Source organism: Mustelus asterias, chromosome 13 (genome assembly GCF_964213995.1).
Source record: "Mustelus asterias chromosome 13, sMusAst1.hap1.1, whole genome shotgun sequence".
Taxonomy (NCBI): domain Eukaryota; kingdom Metazoa; phylum Chordata; class Chondrichthyes; order Carcharhiniformes; family Triakidae; genus Mustelus; species Mustelus asterias.
The window spans coordinates 27,209,549-27,227,430 of record NC_135813.1 but is presented as its reverse complement, the minus strand read 5'-3'; the positions used below and the strand labels follow the sequence as shown (position 1 = coordinate 27,227,430).

The 17,882-nt window shown below is 42.4% G+C and overlaps 1 protein-coding gene across 1 annotated transcript in view; it reads right to left on the bottom strand.

The window, feature by feature from the left end:
* Positions 1-17,882, bottom strand: part of LOC144502533 (multiple epidermal growth factor-like domains protein 9) — a 310,066-nt gene that overhangs the window by 217,120 nt on the left and 75,064 nt on the right. Inside the window, exon 2 of the mRNA XM_078226609.1 lies at positions 5,583-5,784. Coding sequence (XP_078082735.1) covers positions 5,583-5,784 — 202 coding nt within the window. The remainder of the gene's footprint in view (positions 1-5,582; positions 5,785-17,882) is intronic.

The following is a 17,882-nucleotide window of genomic DNA, read 5'->3' as shown; positions in this document are numbered from 1 at the left end:
GAGGCTCCCAGCGTGGTACCTAACCTTTTTCACCTTGAAGTTGACAATTTCCTTTATATAGTGCAAAATGTTAACATGTTCTATGTGAGGTACATCTCATAATAGTGTCAGTATATATTGGAGAAATATGACACTGGGCTTTAAAACCCTGGAAGTGCAGACACGTTCAATATATTCATTTTGAGGAGTCTCAAAGTAACAATCTATTTTCATTACCCAAGAAGTTAATGCCCACAAAAGGTAGAGTACCTGACTTTTTGAAAGTTGATTTTTCATTTAACAGAGCAACTTAAGTGGAATAGACTGTCTCATAATGTACATTTTGATTTTATGTCTGAATAGAGGGAGCTTACTGAATGGGTGGTACCAGATTTCCTTTCACTGTTCCAAGACTTACAATCCCCTGATGATAAGGTCAGCATTCTATTTTAGTGAAACATGATAAATGGATGAATAAGTGCAATGAGTTGAGAAGATCATAGCAAGGGCATTTTGCCCAGCCAAAAAAAAGAAACACAATGCACCTGTGTTATAAGATGCACATAATTAAAACTGCCAAGACAGATAGACTGTGAAAAGCCACGGTACAGCCACATAAATCACAGGATAAAATAGTAAATATCAATCAAATAGCAATACAGAAAATGTGCACGCCTCTGTACGCGTCCAAGCAAGAATATATTCCCCGTCATGCTAGCCTGGGGTACAATGCTACACACAAAAGGAAGTACATACCTTTCTACCACATTGACTCAAGCTTTAGGTAAGAATCCCTGATAGAAACTGACATTAGTGAGTACTTAAAGAGGTGTGCACTGATCAGGAACAGTCAGTATGGATTTGTAAGTGGGCTGGGAATGCTCAACTTATTTAATGGCATTTCTTTTTGGGAAACCACAGGGTGTATAGATAAAAGGCATGTGGTGGCTGTTGATGGGGTTTCAAAAGACATTAGATACGAAGCTACTTAAGATACTTGCTGTGAGATTTCAGGCACAGGCTATTAAAGGTAAAATAATTATATGGAGAGAGAAATGGAAGGGAATGAAGACAGGAGGAGAGGCAACTGATATTTATTTCCAGATTGGTGGAGGTACTCAGAACTCAGACATTTTGAGTGTATTACAATGTTAAAAGCGTAATATAAATGCAGTTATTGCTTGTTGTACTGATGCAACGACAATTAGGGATACTTGTTAAGATCTACTTCAACTTCACTTCTTATTGATGTCAATGATTTAGGGACAGAAAGAAGACGAATTATATTCAATTTTGCTCATTCCACACAACTATGGAAAACTATGTGAAGGAAGGACATTTCATTAAGACATGGATTAGCAAAGTGGACTAATAGAATAAAGATGCAGTTCAGGGAAGAGAAAATAACAGTAGCATATTTTGAGATCAAGAAGGAAATATAATCTAAATGGTAAGATTCTTAACAGGCTGAAGGTACAGATTTCTAAGAGTGCCAGTATCTATTTCTCTGGAGGACTATAGTGTGTACAATTTTCTAACCTATAGAAGAAGCAACTGTGGATGCTGGAAGTCAAAGTGCTGGATACACGCTGCACTTCAGGCAGCATTTTGAGTGTTTCTGGCATTTCCTTTTGAAAAAAAATACAGCAGAGCGTCAAATTTAAAAACAAGGAGTGATGTTGAGTTTGTTCAAGACATTGGATAGGCCACAGTTGAATGTTGTATACAGTCCTGGGTAAGTAGTGATCCATTGGGAAAGGCTGCGGATTGACTATGATACCAGGAGGAAAGCTTGAGGCGAGGCTTTTTTCTCTGAATGTAGAAAGATAAAGGGGGCATCTAACAGAATTTTTCAGAATGATAAAAGATTTCCTAAGATTTAAAGAATGAAAGATTGGCCGCAATTCTCCCATCGCGACCCGCAACTTTTCTGTCGGGATTTAGAACCGTTTTCTCGCCAATTCAGAACTTTTGGGAGAATCACAGCCATTGTTTCCATTGGCAGGCAGTAATGTAGAGAACAGCTGGGGAATTATAACCAGGTGTAAAACAAATGCATTTTTTTCTCTACTTAGATTTGTTAGAATGTAGATCCCTTTAACACACGTGGTTCATCGGGAAGAGCTTATAACACTTAGAAAGCAGAACCATAGAATACCTACACTGCAGAAGGAGGCCATTCAGCCCATTGAGCCTGCATCGACAACAATTCCACCCAGGCCCTATCCCTGTAACCCCATATATTTACCCTACTGATCCCCCTGATGCTAAGGAGCAATTTAGCATGGCCAATCAACCTAACCCACGTGTTTTTGGATTGTGGGAGAAAACCGGAGCACCCGGAGTAAACTACGCAGACATGGGGAGAACATGCAGACTCCATACAGACAGTGACCCAAGCCGAGAATCAAACCCGAGTCCCTGGCGCTGTGAGGCAGCAGTGCTTAACCACTGTGCTACCGTGCCGCCCCGTAAAAGTTCCAATGGCTAGCTGAATAGAAAGCCCTTGATCTGACAGCTGAATCTTTTATGAGGCACTGCAGTTGAACCTGTTACGGATCAAAGGTTTTGAGTGCAATGCAGTGGGTTTCAATGATTTCTGCTTGCTGGGAAGCCACAGCAACTTCAAATCAAAGCTGTGTGCATACACTGGGGCTGTGTGCTCTGCTGAGTAGACTGGAAACCCCCTCCGCCCCAGGTGAAAGTGATATCTCCGCTCTGTCAGAGGACTTCAAAGCAGTGTGATCTCACCTGCAACTTCTGACAGGGTGAAAGGAAAATCTCTGCTGTAGGATAGAGTGCTGTAATGATTTAAAATCCTGTCAGGTGACCAGGGGCCATGGCGGTTAAAGTGAACTGGCCGCTTCAGAATTTTCACAGCTAACAGGAAGGAATGCAGAAATTGATCACAAGGCTGCCTGAAATCACCATGCCAGGGGTGATCGTCAGGTCTGTCAGGCCTGAGGAGGGGTCTAAGGGGGTAGGGGAGTGGGGGTGAGGTTATGTCACCCTTCTGCCTGCGTGGTGTGGGGGGAGGATGCCCTTCTTTGGTGAGAAGTTGGTGGTCCTCCCCTGGGGACATCAATTTCATTTTTTTGGGGGGTAGGGGTGGGGGAAGGGGGCCAGTAAATGAGAGTTGAGATTGGGTCACCATTTACAAATGGTGGTCTAGTCTCGGAACAGTGGGGCTGGCCAGCAGTTTGACCGCTCTGTAAAAATTAGCACCTATCAGCTGGGAGAATCCCAACTGATAGACACTGCTAACGCCTACGGATAACACGCCAGGTTTCTCACTGGTGCAGGCACTTAGTCCCAATTCAGGAGAATCACAGCCGTTGTCTTTCGGTATGTAATCGCTTCATTTTGAAGCATCCTTTATAAAAGAGTCATCAGAGCATTTCCACGGACTCCATGGTCAGAGGTTCCTCTGATGACAAAGTTAAGAACCTTAAAATTAGAGCCAGGCTGTTTAAGGGCAAAATGCGGAAACAGATCACACAGTGGAAATCTGGAATTCTTCCCCTGCTGACACCACGTAATTAAAAATTTCAAAACTGAGATGGGATTTTCTTTTGTTGGACAATAGAGTTAAGGGTTACGGAATCAGGGCAAGTTGATTCAGTTAAAATACTGCGGATGCCGGAATCTGAAACAAAAAGCAGAAAATGCTGGAAAAACTCAGCAGGTCTGACAGCATCTGTGGAGAGGGAATAGAGCCAGCACTTCAAATCAGGATGTCCCTTCGTCTGATGAAGGGTCATCCTGACTCAAAACATTAGATTAAGTTAAGATATAGATAAGCTAGAGTTTGAAATAGAAGCCAAAAGTTACAGCTTTAATCTTCCCAATATTGATCTAAAAAAGGAAGTTTTCTACTTTTTGAAACAGAGGTAAGTTGTAAGCTTATCAATAGATACACACTGAAACCTTTGTAAAATAGGGCCTAATGATTTCTCTGATGGTTCAGCTGTTAATTAAGAAAAATAGAGCAAGCAGGTTGCAATTTCTATCATGTATTTAGATGTTTCAGTTAAGTGTCCAAAAGTGAACTTGCCAGGAAGAGAAATCAAAAGCTTCAGTCCTGTTCCCTGATCCAGTCATGATGTGGAGATGCCGGCGTTGGACTGGGGTAAGCACAGTAAGAAGTCTCACAACACCAGGTTAAAGTCCAACAGGTTTATTTGGTAGCAAATACCATAAGCTTTCGGAGCTCTTAGCCCCTTCTTCAGATGAGTGGGAATTCTGTTCACAAACAGAGCTTATAAAGACACAGACTCAATTTACATGAATAATGGTTGGAATGCAAATACTTACAACTAATCAAGTCTTTAAGAGACGAAACAATCACCAGGCAAGACTGTTCTCTTCCTGTTGGGGAGCACTTCAGCGGTCACGGGCATTCGGCCTCTGATATTCGGGTAAGCGTTCTCCAAGGCGGCCTTCACGACACACGACAGCGCAGAGTCGCTGAGCAGAAACTGATAGCCAAGTTCCGCACACACAAGGACGGCCTCAACCGGGATATTGGGTTCATGTCACACTATTTGTAACTCCCACAGTTGCGTGGACCTGCAGAGTTTCACTGGCTGTCTTGTCTGGAGACAATACACATCTTTTTAGCCTGTCTTGATGCTCTCTCCACTCACATTGTTTCGTCTCTTAAAGACTTGATTAGTTGTAAGTATTTGCATTCCAACCATTATTCATGTAAATTGAGTCTGTGTCTTTATAAGCTCTGTTTGTGAACAGAATTCCCACTCATCTGAAGACGGGGCTAAGAGCTCCGAAAGCTTATGGTATTTGCTACCAAATAAACCTGTTGGACTTTAACCTGGTGTTGTGAGACTTCTTACTGCCCTGATCCAGTGACAGCTCATTGAAATGTGTGCAGATATTGGTGAAGATGCTACCAAGCTCAGCTGTGGTATCCATTACCTGAACGGTCCAAGTGATTACTAACACTTTTCCATCGGTACACATGTTAAGCATGGCCACTTGCACAAGGTGCAGGAAGCAGTCTGTGTTCATAAACCTGTACCCTGCACAGACAAATACTACACGCTGTAAATTCTTACTCCATTCCTCCATTTTTAGTTTGTCCACAAAGTGATGTACTTTGATTTTACTCTATTAAGAGTTACATATAGACCAAAGATGGACCATTAAAGAGGCTAGTGGAAATTGAAAACAAGCCTCTCTGTCTAAAGCCAATAAATGAAATTGTTTGGCTTGATGAGTAAAACCTTAGTCAGAACTTGCAACAAGAAAGGGATCCTTTTCTTTTTGATTGTAAAGCACTCTAAGACATCTTCATGTTGTGATAAATGTGTCAATGCAAGGTACTGCCATGCATCCTTATATAGATGTAGGTGTTGGTTCGCTGTCGAGTTTGATATTACGTGCTTGAAATGATAATGGAACTGTGGATATGAATCTGAAGATTGAGGAGTTGGGAGGAACTACTTACAATGTTGCTATTTTCCGTTCTTCGGTTTTTATTGAAGAAACTGACTTGTCTCTCCTGAGAATTCAGTGTTTGTAATTGACTGACACAGTTGCTGTCCCTTTCTACTGTTGCAATGCATAAAATATAATGTGCTTACCTGTTACATTGGGAGTTCACTGCTCCGGTGTTATTACATCCACACAGAATGCACTGGCCATTAATGGTGCTGCGGTAAAACCCTTCTGCACAGTCATTGCATTGTAGACCGGTGTGTCCAGGTAGACAATCACATTGCCCTGACGACGTGTTGCACAAAGATTCATTGGTGCTTCCAACAACACTGCAGTTGCATTTATACTCTGACGGGAAGAAAAATATAAGAATTTGTCAAATGAGCTATCTGTTAAATACATCACACAATTAAAGAATCACCTAGAACAAGCTGCTGCAGAACAAATCATTCTGTGGAAAGAGGAAATCTTCTGAATAAGTGCAGTAGTACAGATTGTCACAGAGTTACATTCCACTTTTGCTAGTTAGCTGTGTATCCTTCCTGCTGCTGTGCAGTGAGTTTGGCCTGACTCTGAGCTCGAGCTCCTTAACGTGAGCTAGCACTCTGTCTCAGGAAAGCAGTTTGGAGAGAAACACTGACAGATTGACTGTACCCTGCCAGAACATAACTCCTATCACTTGATCATAGAAACCCTACAGTGCAGAAGGAGGCCATTCAGCCCATTGAGTCCACACCAACAACAATCCCACCCAGGCCCCACCCATGTCATCCCACATATTTACCCCGTTAATCCCTCTAAACTATGCATCCCAGGACACAAAGGAGCAATTTAGCATGGCCAATCAACCTAACCCACACATCTTTGGAGTGTAGGAGGAAACCCACACAGACACAGGGAGAACGTGCAAACTCCACACAGACACTGACCCAAGCCAAGAATCGAACCCAGGTCCTTGGAGCTGTGAGTCAGCAGTGCTAACAACTGCGCCACCACTAAATCAGAAAACAATAAATAAATAAGGGTGGCAGGGTGGCACAGTGGTTAGCACTGCTGCCTCACAGCTCCAGGGACCCAGGCTTAATTCTAGCTTCAAGTGACTGTGTGGAGTTTGCACTTTCTCCCCATGTAGGCGTGGTTTCCTTTGGATGCTCTGGTTTCCTCCCACAGTCCAAAGATGTGCGGGTTAGGCAGGTGGACCATGCTAATTACCCCTCAGGGTGGGATGTTACGGCCTGGCTCGACCCGAGACCGGAAAGTCCTGCCAGAGGTCAACGGCCTTCCCATTGCCCGCCCCTCACCCACTCCGATTCCCATTGCGGGCCGGGTAGTAGAATTCCGACATTAGTGTCCCGGGATATGTAGGTTAGGGGCGCTAGCCAGAGGAAATGTGTGGGGTTACAGGGATAGGACAGGGAGAGGGCCTGGGTAAGGGACTATGTCAGGGAGTCAGTGCAGACTCAATGGGTTGAATGCACTGTAAGGATTCTATGATTCTATGATGATTAATAGTGAGGTTTGGATTATAGGTTTGGAATAATACTGGCTTTTTGGTGATTACATGATTAATTATTCCAGTGGGAAATTAAGAATAAATTTCAATTTTCTGCTGAGTGTTCTTAACTTCTCTATATTTTCAGAGAGATTTGTAAGTAATTGACAGAAAAAGGCACACCCAATGTTCATAGAGTATGAAATGCTGAGATATGGACAACTGTTAATTGGATTGAGAGAAGGCCGTGGGCATAAGAAGGTTATTTAACTTCTTCAAGTTATAATTGCAAACTAGAGGACATATTAGTCTAAAATTAGTAAGCCTCAAGCTAAAGGAAAAGCTCATTATATAATTTTGTAATCAAATACCGCTGTGGCACTGCGGTTCCTGTTAAATTAGGATTACAATCGGACCTGAAATGAAACGGGGCTAACTCTGAATGAAGTAGTTGAAATTAAGACTCACAGTCCATAATTTTGATCAATTTCTTTTCAGGTTTGAGGAATTTGGTCATTTTAAAAGCTTAAATTATGACATTCACTTCCATAGAGAGTTAGGGGAGGGATCACAATGGCATGATCACCACGTTGTCTGTTAAGAAGGATTTTCTGTGAGGGAGCCTTTTCTTACTACATGTTGTATGTGTTTATGTATTTAGAACAATTGGGAAGGAACAATGAGTTAGCAATATGGAGGAATTTAAACTGGGCAAGGGAGTGGGCAAAATACGAAGTGTGAGAAGACTTGTCCAGTAAAGAGGCAGGAATGACAATCCTGTGGTTCTTTTGCCTTCCTTCATTCTCAATTCACAACCAAACATTTCATCCGCCCTTACAATGTCACCTTTTGGATCATTCTATGTGGGTTACAATTCGGTTGCACTTGGGTCTGGCAAGTTTAAAATGGGCAGTTAGAAATCTCCAAAATGTGAACAATTGTTTTGGTTTTAAAATAGTTCGTTTATCCTCTTATTGCCACGGGTCGGAGTTCTCCAGCTATTCACCCTCCGCCGCCACTGCAAGAGAGGATGAAGAATTAGGCACTTAGCCAAATCTCTGTTCGGTGCAGCAGTGGGAGAATCTCAGCTGTGAGCGAAGTCAGAGAATTCTGACCACAATGTGAAAGCCAAGTTATTGGGATATTGATGAATTTTTAGCAGCAACAAAGCAACTCTTCGAACCCAGGGTGCTTTGATGTTGTCTCCTTGTCCAGATTTGTAAATAGGTTTGAGCCCTTCTTCCTTTAGTATGTTAGGTACTAAGATACTCAGCATGACAAAATATTAGTCTTCAAATCCACTTATAAATAAGCCAGTATCACATTGAATAGAAAGAAACTATTCTCAAATCCAAACCATTTTGTGCTACAGTATAAATATTAAATTAGGTTTATTGCTATTATAAATTACTTTTATGTGGCTATCAATGTTTACAATACTGAAATGAAAGAACGCTTCCAGTAAGTAATTGCACATTCAAAATTGCACTGATGTATTTTTCTGAAGATCTAAAACTGACAATCAACAGAAGGTTTCTGAGGGTTATCTTTGAATTCATGCTCTATCCTTCAATTTTATGCATCAGAATAGCATAAAACATGTTGGCAACATTAAAACCCATGGGATTAAAGGGATTGTGGTAACATGGATGGCCTGGACTTGGGCATCTGGGCCATATTTCAAAGCTTGCAGATGACATGAAACACAGAAATGCAGCAAACAATGAGGAGAATAATAATAGGCTTAAGGAGGACAGACTGACGAAATGGTCAGACACATGACAGTTGAAATTGAATGCAGGAAAGTATGAAGTGAGTGCAGACGTAATATAAGCTAAACAGTACAACTTTAATGAAGGTGCAGGAACAGAAAGTTGGGGATGTGTGCACATAAATCTTTCAATGAGGCATGGCAAGTTGAGAAGGCAGATCAAAAAGCATTGCTGGGCTTTATTAACAAAGGCATGTAGTACAAATAAGAAGGCTATTTTAAAACCTTTAGAAAATTTTGTACGAGTTTATAAAATATTAATTCAATGTTAGCTGGAGTATTGTGTCCAATTCTGGACAGTAAGAAGGATGTTGAGGATTTGGATAGGGTACAGTGAGGCTTTACAAGAATGATGCCAGGAGTGAGGGACTTCTGTTATGCAGAAAGACTGGAGAAGCTGGGACTGTTCTCCTCAGTAGAGAAAAAGATATTGGATAGAGTATTAAAAATCCTCAACTGTTTTGATTAAGTGAGAAGAAATTATTCCAGATGGCCAGTAGGATCAGTACCCAGAAGATTCAAGGCAATTGGTAAACATGGAGGGCATGCCCCTGTCTATATCAACAGCAATGAAGTGGAAATGGTTGACAGCTTCAAGTTTCTAGGTGTCCAGATCACTAACAACCTGTCCTGGTCCCTCCATGCCAACGCTATTGTTAAGAAAGCCCACCAACCCCTGTACTTTCTCAGGAGGCTTAGGAAATTCGACAATCAGCAATTTTTACAGATGCACCAAAAAAAGCATCCTTTCTGGATGTATCACAGCTTGGTATTGCTCCAGCTCTGACCAAGACTGCGAGAAACTACAAAGGGTCGTGAATGTAGCCCTGTCCATCACGCAAACCAGCCTCCCATCCATTGACTATGTCTAGATTTCCCGCTGCCTCGGAAAAGCAGCCAGCATAATCAAGGACCCCACGCATGCCAGACATGCTCTCTTCCACCTTCTTTCATTGGGAAAAAGATACAAAAGTCTGAGATCACATACTGATCGACTCAAGAACAGCTTCTTCCCTGCTGCCATCAGACTTCTGAATGGAGCTGCCATATATTAAGCTGATCTTTCTCTGCACCCGAGCTTTGACTGTAACACTATGTTCTGCACCCTGTCCTTTCCTTCTCCCCTATATACTCTATGAACGATATGTTGTGTCTCTATAGCACACAACAAACAATCCCTTTCACTGTCTCCCAATACATGTGACAATAATAAATCAACATCAAATCAAATCAAAAGAACCAGAAACAACATAAAGGAAACACTTCTTCTCTCCAACAAGTTGTTACATCCACAATGCACTACCCGAAAGGGGTGGGGGGGGGGGGGGGGGGAACGGTGGTGGAAGCAGATTCAATAGTAACTTACAAAAGGGAAATGAATCAATATTTGAAGGGAAAATATTTACAAGACTATGGAGAGAAAACATGGGAGTGGCACTAATTATACAGCTATTTGAACGAGATACGATGAGCCAAATGGTCTCTTGCTACACCATGTCATTCTATAATTTTAAGAGCTGGTCATGTGATGAAATAGATAACAATTACAGAACACAAAAATCCATTTTCAGACAAGATAAGCAGCAATTTGCAGAAATTCCAATAAAGCTTGCGCTAGAGAAAAAAATGCCATGTGTGTAAAATCTTTGCCCAAACCCTTTTTTTTATATTTGTATCACAAATAAGAAGTGTTCCTTCAAGACTAATGATTTCCCATCAGTTGACATCCATTAGGTTCCAAATTCATAGAGATATTAAATGACTGCAATTTGATTAGACCGATGTTGTGAATCGAGTTGGAGGCGTTGTATTTGAACGGTCAGAAGCCAGGAATAGCTTACTGTTGTCATAGAGAAGAGAATAATTTACTCTGCACAGAGCTCTTAAGCTTAAAGGCAAAGGATATTTAAAGACAAAGAAGATATTCAGCATCCTCATTTTAAAAGCAGTTGTGTCCTTAGTTGTGACTCAACAAATTAGATTTTTAACCAAAGTGAGCAAAAGCTGCGCAAGATGGTTCTTTCTGATGTATATTTTAACAACAGTTTTTCCTTGTTACATTATTGCTCCCTCCATCACTCCACCCCACCCCACTAACTGAACCTCTTAGAATATCAGTTTCTCTCCAGGTTGAGCTACCAAGAAATACTGCTGCAGGAAGGCCAGGTACAACAAGTCCTTTTGCATTTCCATGTGAATTTGAAGCCTGTAAAATCTTTGCACAACTAAACACCCTTTTTGTTACCTTTGTATCAAAAGTAATGAAGTGTTCCGTCAATTCTAATAATTTCTCATTATTTGACATGTATTCAGTTTTAAATTCTTACAAATGTGAAATGGTCCCAGCATTGGTGAGACAGATGCTTTGCAGACTCCGATTCATATTGCTGGACTGCAAGTCATGACCATAGGAGCAGGAGTAGACAATTCAGCCAATCTAGCCTGCTCCACTATTTAATATGAGAGGTCACACGACACCAGGTTATAGTCCAACAGGTTTATTTGAAATCACAAGCTTTCAGAGTGCTACTGCTTCATCAGGTGAAGGAGCAGCACTCCAAAAGCTTTTGATTTCAAATAAACCTGTTGGACTATAACCTGGTGTCGTCTGACCTCTCATCTTCTCCACCCTAGTTCAACACCGGCATCTCCACATCATGGCTATTTAATATCATGGCTGTTCGGACACTTCAGTGACTTTTACAGCCACTATCCCCCTAACCATTTACGTTATTGTTAATCAGAAATCTATCAATCTCTGCTTTAAACATACACAATGCAGAGCATTCTTAGATAGAGAATTTCAAAGATTTTTCTGTAAATTTTTCCTCATCCAGGTCCTTAGTGGCATCCTCCTTATTTTGAAATTGTACCCACTGGTTCTAGACTGCCTAACTAAGCGAAACGTCTTCCTTGCATCTACCCTGTCTATTCCTTTAAGTATTTTGTAGATTGCAATGAGATCACCTCTTGTTCTTCGAAACTCTAGAGAATACAGGCCCAACTCATCCAATCTCTCTTTATAGAACAATCCCGCCATCCAAGGAACAAGTCTGGTGAACCTCAAAGGCAATAATAACCTTTCTGAGGTAAGGAGGCCATAGCTGCACACACTTCTTTAAGTACGGTCTAACCAAGCTCCTACACTATTGAAACAGTATTCCTGTACTCAAACCCTGTTGCGATAAAGGCTAATATTCCATTAACCTTCCTAATAGCTTGCTGCTCCTGCATCTAGCCTTCAGTGACTTATGGACAAGGATATCCATGTCCCTTCGTAAATCTGTACTTTTGGATTTTTTACGGGCAGCACGGTGGCACAGTGGCTAGCACCACTGTCTCCACTGCACCAAGGATCCAGGTTCGATTTCAGCCTTGGGTCACTGTCTGCATGGAGTTTGCACGTTCTCTCCGTGTCTGCATGGGTTTCCTTCAGGTGCTCCGGTTTCCTCCCACAGCCCAAAGATGTGCAGGGATAAGTGGAATGTCCATGCTAAATTGCCCCTTATCATCCAAAAGATGTATAGGTTAGGGGGAAAAGGGGGTAAATATGTGGGGTTAACAGGGATGGGGTGAGCCTGGGTAACATGCTCCATCAAAGAGTTGGTGCATTCTGTGCTGTAGGAATTCTATGTTACCATGTTACCATGAGAAAATACTCATATTCCTTCTATCAAAGTGGATTATCTCACAGTTCAACGGGAGAAACCAGTGAATCTGTACTCCAATCTCAGCCCTTGTTACATTTTGAGAGCAAGGGCTGGAGTGTCCACACTCTCGAAATATTTATATCACTGCAAACTCACAAAGCACTTGACATTCAAGGGAAACCTTTAGATAGTTTTCAAACGGAGTTTGACATCGCGGATCCTTATGCCGATGTCAAGATGCACCATTGCATAATGGCTCACCCAAGGAGTTTTCACACTCTCCCACTCAGTCTTCAGCTCGGGAAGAGATGTTATGGTAATCATCATCACTTCTGCGTTGCTGTGAAATAGGAGTTACTTCACGGTGATGCAGAAGTAGCAATATAGCTACATCTTTAGTATCATTTGATAAATCTGGTCACGAATGCCAGCATGCTGTAATCTAATTCCAAATATTCCTAGTCTACAGCCCAGCTAGTGCACAACAGTGAAACACTCGTCAGGCTGTTTCTCCACTGCATTTTCTACCTTGTTGCTAGGGATGTAATTAGTTCTGCTTAACGTGAAGTTATTTCAGCAGCGCCATAACCTGCTTCAATTTGCCTTATTTCAATTAAGATTTAAGTTTTGAATTGTTTTAATCCTTTAATCCTGGGAAATAACTCTCAGGCAATCCACCAAGGGCTCAAATCGGAACTTCTGCCTCTGTCAGAATCTCATGAATTTAAACATGGTTAATTGCAAAGATCTCAATGTGAGCCAGAATACTCAAGTACTGAATGCACCCCCTGATATTTCACACTGGCTGACGTTCTGCAAGGTTCAAGGATTTTACCAATGTAAAGTCTTTATTTAATCTGCTCTCACTGACTAAAGTCTTTCCTTTTCACTACCAAATTCTTGTAGCATTTTACAAGTTCATGTAAAAATGGGTTACTCTTGCATTTGAATGAGCTCTGTTACTTTACGAAGTAGTACAAGGAGGCTAAATTCAAAAGCCCCTGAACACGGGTATGGAGATCACAATGCAGGCTTCACCTATGACTTTTGTTTCCAACACATGCAGCACACCAACATTGTTCTACCTGTTAATTTACATCATTCCAGTACTGGACACACTGTTTAGTGGCTACAAACCTCAGTGGGGTGGCCCAAAACCTTGAGAGGCTAGCCTGCACTACTTAAAGCCAGTCTGTGTCCCTTAAAGGAGAAATTTGTCTCTACTGAAGCAGGTTTTGGAAGTTATTCTAGGAGAGAATTTGACCTGGGAAAGGCAAACAAATATGGGAGAGGGCAGCCTCAAAACATACACTGGAGGCCTTGGTTGAAGAGGTCCAGGGTGATGTGCACCATCCATAAGAGACCAGGAGGTCCCCAAACAAACTTCCAAAAGGCACTGGGACCAGATGGCCATGGCAGTCACTCCCCAAAGACCTGGATGCAGTGCCGCAAAAAGTTCAATGATCTTACGTGAGTGGTCAAGGTCAGTAATATATCTTCAAATGCCACATCCTACCAACTGCACCTCTAGCTTCAGACACTGTTCAATGTATCAGCAACCCCTTCACTCGCCTACCAAGAATGTCAATCAGGACTCAAATCTGACATTTATATCTTTACTTCACCTTGACACACATGACACTGCTGCAAGTTCACAGCCATTTCTTGCAGCTTACTCACACTACCAGCTACACAACCACGACCAATAATTCACCTGACGGATAGGACCACATATACTGACACGCTTTGCAGTTTCTTGTAATAAAAGGCACACGTGTTCTTATCTCCATGGAGGAGGTTGGGCTTACGATCATTGGAGCTGTCGGTAATGGTCATTGGTTAGGGCTAAAACAATAGGAAAAGGCAAGATGCTTTCTCTTACTTCTCCTCCTCAGATCGCACTTGCTGCGCATCCAACAATCATTTCTGATTTAGAAGCTGTGGAGTGGTGTAAAACATGCAACTTCCTCCTTTTCCTCATCATAACCCTAATGTTGTGTCCTCCTTTCAGATACCCAAGAACTGCCACCTGATCAAGTAGTGGTGGAAGGGCAAGAAGACGATAATGAGGGAGAAACACCATCACTCACTTTCACAGTCACAGCTACCAGCTTAGGTGTGCATGATCTGCAGGAGCTCAGTCTGAGGTTATCAGGTCTTTGTTTGCAGCCTTGTAAGCTCAGATTGCTGTTCTCATGGCCGTTGATACCACTGTCCAAACAACCTTGCAAGCTTGCCTATCAGTTCATTGTGACCGGTCCTCCAACAGATTACTAGGATCCTCAAGATGACATCTCATGAGAGTGGTGCTCCATGGAACCACTGCAATCTGTGATTGCATCCATAATTAATTAAATTAATTCACTGGGCTATAATTTCTGTAACATTTTATTGAAATGCATAAGGTACAGCGTGGCTTGTTCACGAAGATATGTATTTCACACAAATCAGTTTTATTAATTATATTTTTCCTTGGGAGATGTTCTGCTGTTCATGATGCGTGACATCGATTTTAGCTAGGAAACAAGGTAGGAGAATGTTAAAATAGAGTGAGGAGCTTTCCCATTCTTTCACTGCCCTGACAAGAATTTTAAATTGCAAGCAGCAATGATACCACCCAAAGCCAGTGGGGTCCTCTTTAATTACGCATACTTGGCTCAGATGATGGCCACCATTCTCCCAAATAAAAGTTAAGTACTGCCAGAGTGTTTCCCGCTGGTGCTGGCAGCACCTGTCAGGTGGAATTCAGCCACCTTTACAATGTAAATATATATGCAGAATGTAAAACACATCAGCCAGCCTGGCTTCACAGAGATCAGGGCACCATCATTAACAGCAAGCTGCCAAAGATCACCATGTGAAGAATGATATTCACTTTTTCCATGGCTAGAAGAGCAGTCCAGGTATGAGACCTCCATGGGGTGGGGGAGCAGTCTGAAGGTCAACCTTTTCTCCCCAGCCTGAGACCACCCAATCCTCAGGTTCCTTGGGGGACCCTCCCTCTGCAGCCTGGTAGCAGCAGAGGGACATATAGGCACAGAACCTACCTCCTTGCGCCCCACTTCCTCCCCCCCCCGCCCCCCCCCCCCCGCCTCCCCCAACCCCCGAATCCAAGATGCCTTGTCCATACTTGCCAAGACTTGTACTGTTTGGCGCCCGACCTGGTAAAAAAGATGGTAATTTAATTTTGTGTATTCATGAAGGTGGGAACCTCATCAGGGCCAGTTGGTTTGCCAGGAGAATTGCAATAGGCTTAACGCCTGGCACGGTTCCCTTTTTAGCTCTCTGGCCTGATTTAACGAGGTAGCGCCGAACCCACCGGCAGCTAGCGAGAGCGGAGAATCACTCCTGACGTATTTGGGACCAGCCCTGCCATTTTAATCTGAGGCCTAGATGGATGGAGCAAGATGAGTTTCAATGAATGTTTTCTTTTCAGGGGTGCAGGTACTCCATGGCCACCATGACATCTTTTTGTATTGTGTTCTTATCTGCTTCTGAGAGTTGGTCAGAAAAGGCAATGGAGATCATCATAAGGAGACAAAGTAGGAAGGCTTGGGCACTGCGAACGTTGATCCATTAGCTTCACAGCTGAAATGTGACTTTAAAAAATTTAGGGCTTCTTTGACCCACAGAGTAGGCCCCCAAATAAAATCTCGCCCATGACGTTTGGTCTCAATAGATCCTCAAGCCTCTTTCGACTGAATTTGTTTATTTTAACATTTATGAGCAAATCCTGGCAGAATAGGCCAAACAGATTAAGCCATTATTGTCCTACCCACACAAGCCTCAGACTAATATGGCAAAGCAGGCCCTGATGATGGGTGGCACGGTAGCACAGTGGTTAGCACTGCTGCTTCACAGCTCCAGGGTCCCGGGTTCGATTCCCGGCTCGGGTCACTGTCTGTGTGGAGTTTGCACATTCTCCTCGTGTCTGCGTGGGTTTCCTCCGGGTGCTCCGGTTTCCTCCCACAGTCCAAAGATGTGCGGGTTAGGTTGATTGGCCAGGTTAAAAATTGCCCCTTAGAGTCCTGGGATGTGTAGGTTAGAGGGTTAGCGGGTAAATATGTGGGGGTAGGGCCTGGGTGGGATTGTGGTCAGTGCAGACTCGATGGGCCGAATGGCCTCCTTCTGCACTGTAGGGTTTCTATGATTTCTATGATGACATCAGCAGGCCCAGACATGCATAATTAAAGGGCACCCAGCTGGTGTCATAGCTCCTCAAGTAATTTTCTGTATTTTAGGTTTTTTCTGTCTGTGGCTTGGTCAAATAAATTAGAGAAAAACTGGCCTTAACAGATGGTTGTGATAATTAGAGATCAGAGCAGCTATTCTCTTTCTAAACTTTAACACAAATATATGAAATCACAGAGCTGATTTTAACTTTTAAGGGTGGTAAATGGCAGATTTTAGCTGAAAGGAGAATTGGGCATGTTTATAATGTAATGTTAAAATCTGGCCTCTTAAGTCTGACAGTCCCAGATGTACACTCAGAGTAAGTTCTAGATCACTCGCTATACTCTGCATCCCTCGCTATACACTATCAGCAAAAACTTGTGGTATCACAATTCTGTAATTTCCATTATTTGTCTTAATTACTCAAAAGCACTCTGGGACCTCCCTTCATTTCCTTTTCATATATTTTCTTCTCCGAACCCTTTCTAATCCAATGTACTGATTTATTTGCATTGTTTACCTTAACTCATGTCTTGGCTGTTGAATAGCCTTGGCACTTCCGCATCTTTCCAAGATCCTAATGTGCACTTAAATCGAGGAATCCCAGTCTATGGTTTCAAGTCAGACTTTACCCTTTACCTTGGACACGTTCTGGGAATGTAGTTGCATACAAGCTGTACTTAGATTTAGCACCTCTGTCCACAATAATTACACACTTGGGCATTCCCAATTAACTTTGCACATTTATAGACTACCTTATTGTAGGAGCGAAATAAAATCTCAGCACTCTGTTCTGTGGATGAGTGGAGGCCCACAGTTACTCTCTGTCCAAAAGAAATATGTTTCCATTTAAAGACTCACCGACAGAAAGGACTTCTGTTGTTGCCTAAAACCACAACCCTGTATGTATGAATGTGTTTACAATTTCACAGAAATAGTAAACAGTAAAATCTCCCCCATTCAATATTTCACATTATTGATGTGGTTTTACTGTGGCAAAAATCCCACTACCATCCTCAAACTGGACCCGGACAGGCAGCCTATTTATTCAAAGAAGCATGGTTAGTGCCATTGGGCTTGTCTTATGCAGCTGTACATTTTCTACCTGTCAGAATATTTCTATTTGTTCTGTCTGAAGACGTTACAAACTAACAAGAAATGTTGGGTGGAATTTGCCCATGGACTCATTGGCAGGTTCAACGGCGGGCAGCAGGTTAGAATTCAGCAGAAAGCCCACATATTGGTTTTACGCTAGCGTGAATTTCCTGCAGAATCTTCCACTGGTGTCCGCCATGGTGGATCAGAAAACCCACTGGAGGCCAGCATAAAACTAATTTGCATCCTCCTAATGAGATACAGG